General features: G+C 39.1%; 1 protein-coding gene across 1 annotated transcript; it reads right to left on the reverse strand.

Annotated features, from left to right (window-relative positions):
• Positions 1–2,674: 2,674 nt before the first annotated feature.
• LOC116197271 (ankyrin repeat-containing protein BDA1-like) lies at positions 2,675–5,879 on the reverse strand. Its single transcript, XM_031527363.1, has 2 exons — positions 5,162–5,879; positions 2,675–3,928 (listed from the first exon to the last, which is right to left on the reverse strand). The coding sequence occupies exons 1-2, from the start codon at positions 5,768–5,770 to the stop codon at positions 3,026–3,028; spliced, it is 1,512 nt and encodes a 503-aa protein (XP_031383223.1). The 5' UTR covers positions 5,771–5,879; the 3' UTR covers positions 2,675–3,025.
• Positions 5,880–6,478: the final 599 nt, after the last annotated feature.

The raw sequence follows: 6,478 nt of genomic DNA on the forward strand, positions 1-6,478 counted from the left end.
ACAAACCACTAGGCCGGCCAGCATCTCAACTCGAGGGAATAATCCAGAAAATTAATAGAGTGCAAGCAAGTTAGACAAACCGTGGATAATCACTGTGCTTGAAGCTGCGCAGAGTTTCACCGATAATATGCTCTAGCTTTAAAACTTATCAGTCTCTCTCCATCATGAACGATCCAATTGCTATAAAATTGATCTCAATTCCAGCGCCCAGAAAAATGGCTCCGTCCTTCAAGGACACCCATCATTTATAGGCGATTACCGAGAAAGGGTGCACAGCAGAATTCAAATCTTAGGCTATAAAAGGAGAATACACCTGTTTAGTTTTGGAGTGAAAATGTTTTTTACTCCACTCCACTTCATTTTACTTTTTTTTCAATTCAACGGCACAATCATTATTTTTTTTCGTTTTTCTTCAATTTTTTTAATCTTAATTACTATTCAATTCAATTTTTTAATGCTAAATTCTCTCAACTATTCTTACTATTTATTACTTTTTTCACAATTCAATAATACAATTATTATTTTTTTATCTTCTTCCTCAACCGTATTATTACAACCCGACTTAATATATATATATATATATATATATATTGCCAACATACTTGTTTGTTTTTTACCTATTTCAATGGGAATGCAGTTAAATTTCGAAATTTAACTCTATTCCCAAACGAACAAAAAGTTTTTTTTTCTTGCATGGTTGGATTCCTTGATTTTGATAGATTGTAAGATAAGAAAGACATTTTTTGGTAATTTTGTCATTTGTTGATAATTTTTAAACCCGCCTTAGCATGTTTATTACCATTGGTATTTATCCAGGACTCGACATCAACTTTCTTTCTAAGACAAAAATGGAAAATTTTCCAATCAAAATATTTTCTACCGGAAAATACTTTCTTTATTGATTGTAATAAGACCTCCTGACATATAACCCTTTTCTATATTGTCTATATTGTAATCATAAGAAATCTTCCCTTTATTATTTATACGTAATAGTGATCCATAAATATATGATTCTTTTTATTTTCATAATTAATAGATTTATATGAGAAAAGGTCATACCTATAGCGTTTTTGAAAGTTATATTTTTGATTCGGTAACGAATTTGCTTCAAAATCAATTAATTAATGAATTAATAGGTCCATTTTTTCATCAGAATACTTTTTTTGTCGGATGCCTTAGGTCATTATGATGACTGGATCTCTACGTCGTAATAGCTTCCACACTATGAGCACTGACCACAATTGGTCTGTTACGCTTCCACGCAAGCGTATTTGAAGAGTCCAGTATGGGATGAGCTCTCATAAGCTAGCCTGTTTTTTTTATAAAGATTCATGAGTTACGTGAGCCATTGCCGGAATCAGTGAAGTTCTATCTTCAATTTAAGGCTTGGGTATTCACTTAATCTTGCGCTAAGATCTAATCAGAGTGAAACCTGGATTTGAAAAAGAAAACCTTGCCTTTATTAGCCGGAGTACAAGTGCACTACTTGATCTTTAGTAAAGGCGGACATCCTGCTGCTCATGGGGTTTCACGATCAGTGTTGGAAATGAACGGAGAAGTGGTGGAACGTGCGGAACCACATATTGGATTACTCCAGTGCAGCACGAAACGGCTGATGCCGAGTCGGCTCCTATACCGCTAGCTATGCCCCACTTGGTCTCCCAGCACGATGGATGTGGGACTGCCAATCGACGACCCCATCCCCTCCACAAAGGTCGCCGGTATCCAGGAGGACGCCAGCGAACTCGATGGAGGGGTCGGAGTCGCCGATTGGCAGCCCCAGTAGCGAATAGATCGAGAACCCCGACTGGCGGCCCCGACCCTTCGCTCCCTTTTGGTTTTCCTTTTAGGACTAAAATGAAAAAAATGAAAAGTTAAGGATAGGAATGATAAAAGAAAAAAGACTTAGAACCAAAATGATTAAAAGGCTAAAGATTGAGGACTAAAAATGTAAAAGACTAACGTCGTAAACTCCTATGGGTAACGGTGGGGCTAATTATCCCTAACAAAAAGACAGGGTGCAATTTTTCCCGACCCCAAATCACAATGAGATTTTTATACTTTTTCCTAATTTATAAGTTCGAGAGGGAAAAATCATTAGGTGATCTTAAAGCAAATGTAACATTAGGCTCCAAGAGTATGTCCGACCAAAGTACAGGAGGGATTGGATTGTCTCGATCTTTCATTTATTCATTATTTTCTTCTCCATCAGAAGTTTTTGTCGTCCTCCCAACATTCCAGTGAATGTGCAATCCTCATGGATTCGATAACCCAATACTTTGCAATCCGATCCCCTGTTGTTGTGTGACCTTGCAATGCAACCTATGATGAGAACCACGAAAAGCATCTAAAAGCATCTGACAAGTGAACCTTGCAGAGCGGTAAAATATCTGCATCGAGTGATCATAATGAAAAACAAGAACTGGAGTGTGATGTTTCTCCTTGAAGTTATTTCCTCCGTCTTGCTCAGTGATGACACGACAAGGATCATGTGGGAACATTGAAAACATTAAAAATATCCGAAGTAGATGGCAACAATAATCTATTCGAGCAAAAAAAATAAAACACATAAACACAAAAACAAAAACAATCGTGGAATATTAACCTCGCACACTCTTTTTCTCCCTCCCAGAAAATGCAAAAGGGAAAACTAGAAACTTGGAGGAGGACCATAGACGGATCAAGATACATCAAGTCGGGAGTCGACTACCCCGTACCCACATATTCCATTGAAAATCTACAAATTGGGTTTCATACAATCCGGTCAGGTTATACATCAGGTCAAAAGCATAAAAATTTGAGACACGCACAATAATAATAAATTCGACACTAGAAAATTTAACGATATGATACAATCATTTCCCAAGTGATTATATTGTAGACCACCCCTTAAACTTGGTTGGCCGATCATTATTGCGACTTCTCAACCCAAAATGAAACAATTATTGATTTTACTAATGGAGCCTACATGACACGGAACAGTAGTCGAAAAGAAAGAATTTAACAGCAACTGAGCTGTGCTAAGTTACGGATTTGCAAGGATCTGAAGAGGATGGCCTTCAGTATCAGCAGTATGCTTTTGCCCAGCATGTTGGACGTTGCTCTGTCCATCAGCATCGTCATCAAATCCCACAAGCTCCCAGTGGCGTCCTGGTTTGGCCGTATCCAGCTCAGGACGGAAAGCTGACCTTACTTTCATCACAAAACGGATGACAGCGATGGCAAATGCAATGACACCAGCAACAACTATTTCAATTGTCACCGTAGTTCTTACATCACTATAATGTGGGGGAAGAATGCTATATAATGCATCTCCATATGTGAGTAGGAGTAAAATCATGGTCATCGCAAGGTATACCCCGATTAAGATATCTGTAGGCATGCAAGCAATGATCAGGCACACAGAAATCACAAAGGCCAAGCTGTTACTCTCGATATAATCGGGAAGCTTCCTGCCATTGACCATTTGTCCTGCATAGTGTGAATTACTATTGCTAGTAATATTAGTAGTAATATTACTACTGCTTGAGTCTTCTTGCCACAATCCTCCTGGTGGACTCAGAATACCCTGATATGTAGCCGTGGCTACCAATACCGCGATCACTATGAATACTTCGCGAGATTTCTCTCTTCCTACACCGAGCCTTTGAAACCTGTGCTTGATATTTCTTTCCATCCGTCTAAGTCTAGAGATATCTCCGCTAAGGTACTTCCCAAGTCTAATATGACGTATTGGAGTCACTTTCGGCGGTAACAAGCTGAGTGGAAGACAAATTCTACGTTCTCTCTTCATGTGAGCAGCACGTATAGCCCTTCCAATTTCCTCACTACGATGAGGCCCTTCGTCCTTATCATGGATGGCGAGTGCCGTCTCCCCCTTCAAGTTCTCCACATCATCGATCATATATTCTAAGAGCCTTTTCACCACCTTCCGGTACAAGTACAATCAGCGAGGAACACAGGAAACGACAATTTAGTTACATTCACTGAAAGTTATTAGAGTGCACAAGGCAATATTGATCTTCAATTCATTGTGTCCATGTCAGACATTAACATGTATAATTAACATGTATACACGTAATTTGGTTATACATCAAATTAATCATGACTAGAAAGACGATGTATAATCAGTTTCATATATCGTTCACCGAAAACGGAAAATTCCACATAACATAGGGACATTCTTTTCTGTTCAAAACAGCGATGTTGTCTATAACCTACCACCAACACATACTTAAATTATGCATTATCCATTCACTGGAAAAAAAAAACTAATTATGAATTATCCCTGAAAAAATTTATTATAACTGCAATTATTTGCTGAATTATTTGGATTATGAGTTGTAATTAATAACTTTTAGGTGAAAGCTTAAACCAGGGTTGAAAGGTGGGTATACATCATCCATTTACTGGTGATAGTTTATGAGCTTTCTGATTGGTTGTCGCTTATCAAAAGTGAATAGATAACACTCAATTAATATTTTCCGTAAAATAGAGGTCTATGGTACTTTGCCTCTACTTTTTTTGTTCCTGGTTATAAAGGCGGCCCAAGGCCTTGTACTACTTTGCCTCTACTTTGGAAAAATGTATCATAGAATTTTCAATTCACATTGGTGAATATATTATGCTAGAAAGAGAGTTGTCAATGTCCTTATGTCAAACTATATGGACTATTGGTGAAATTTGTTCATAAAATTTTCCCAGGTTAAGGGGCTCGGACAAGGCTACTGTCCCTCTTTGACCTCCGTCAAGCCCCTTCACCACGGCCACCTACACCTGAGGTACGTAACTGCTCCCATAGCAGGCAAACTCATCAGAGAATTTGTTGACAACCGCGGCAGGCTCAAAACGTCAAGCCCAAACAGATTCCGGGACGTTGGCTGTTATAGCTCCAGTAAATCTTTACATGGGCAATACCTTTAAGATCGTATCAACGTAAACTATAGCTCTGGTGAGCTTGGCAACAACCAAAATCCCGAATTAAGAGAAAATGAATGATCACATGTATCAGGGGACTTTTTTTGTTAAACATGATCGCATAAAACCAATTATCCGAAAGTTCATAGTTCTCCAACGAGCTATATAACTGATTTGTTGAGATCATTATGGCTGATGGAGGGCGGAAAGAAGAACAAGGCGATCGGAGAAAGAAAGCACATACCTCGACCTGATTCGTCCTCGTTGCGACATGCAACACGGTGTTACCATCCATATCCTTCCATTGTAGTATGTTTTCCCTGTCAACTCTAAGTAGCCATCCAATAAGAACTGCAAATGACTCGGAATTTTTTTTCCCCACCGCGATGTGCACGGCAGTCTCCCATTTGGCAGTCACATCTTCGATTGATGACGGGCAAACATACAGAAGTTCGGCCAACAGCTGCGGAGGAGCGATTTCAGCAGCAACATGCAGAGGAGTCCTCCCACCCTTGCCTTTGACCCGAATCAGCTCGGGGTCAAGTCTCATCAGTGCCCTCACTATCTTCCATTCCCTATGCAACAAGGCCAAGTGCATCGGAGTGAGACCTTCAGGATTCAGCTTCCGAGCAAATGATGGCTTTAGGATGGCCACTTCAACAGCAAACTCGGCCCTCTTGCATGATGAGTCGTCAGTCCTCTCATTGCTACCAGAGGAAGCAGCTATATGCAGAAGAGTATTTTCGAACGGGACAGCTTTTGGTGAATCCAAAATATCTGGATTCTTGCAGAATACTTTATACAGCATGCCGATATCTCCTCTTTTAGCGGCATCTTGCAGATCATCAGACATCTTTTACTGATATATCAAACTTGGAAGGCCAATTGCGTTTTTGGCACGTTCAGTTGGATCAGTGACTGTGAGTGTGTACCGGGGGTAGAAGATAGATAGTAGCAAAGTGGTGAGGAGATTAAGCATCAATAGCACTGGCTTATATAGAAACTTTACCACTAGCACCCACAAAAAAAAAAAAAGAAAGAAGAAGAAGAGCAAAACAGAGAAAGAAAAAGGAGCTTGCTTCTTTCTCTAATATCTCAGACTTAATTTAAATCTTGTTTATTTCACATAATATACATCTTACACCGGGAGTATTCATCCATATTATTTTTTTCCATCAGCAAGATCACAAGTTTTTAGTTTATTAGTTGAGTTATTTTTTAATACACATCCAATAAAAAAAAGGCGTTTTTTTTTCACTTTCATACAACTGTAAATAACTTATCCCTGTTAAAGAAAAAGCTCTATCGGGAATGACGCAGTGTACACGCGAGCAACTATCACAGATCCGTTGATTCCGCAGAATACCGGAACTACGACCTTCAATCTCCTATTGATTCTTCGAATTCCTAGAAAACCGGCATCAAACTCGAATCGAATCCGAGAATGGGCGAAAGAGCACGGTAGCTCCAAAACTTTATTGATAATTCAAAAAACTATCTTTAGCCTTAGGGCTTACATCGCTTAAATAGAAAAAAAAAACGAAATTATAACGAAGGAAAT

The sequence above is a fragment of the Punica granatum genome, chromosome 1 (genome assembly GCF_007655135.1).
Source record: "Punica granatum isolate Tunisia-2019 chromosome 1, ASM765513v2, whole genome shotgun sequence".
NCBI classification, from domain to species: domain Eukaryota; kingdom Viridiplantae; phylum Streptophyta; class Magnoliopsida; order Myrtales; family Lythraceae; genus Punica; species Punica granatum.

Coding starts and splice junctions, on each gene's coding strand:
- LOC116197271 (XM_031527363.1), bottom strand. CDS start 5,770: ATGTCTGATGATCTGCAAGATGCCGCTAAAAGAGGAGATATCGGCATG. Junction 3,929..5,161: donor CGAGGACGAATCAGGTCGAG/GTATGTGCTTTC, acceptor TTGTACCGGAAG/GTGGTGAAAAGGCTCTTAGA.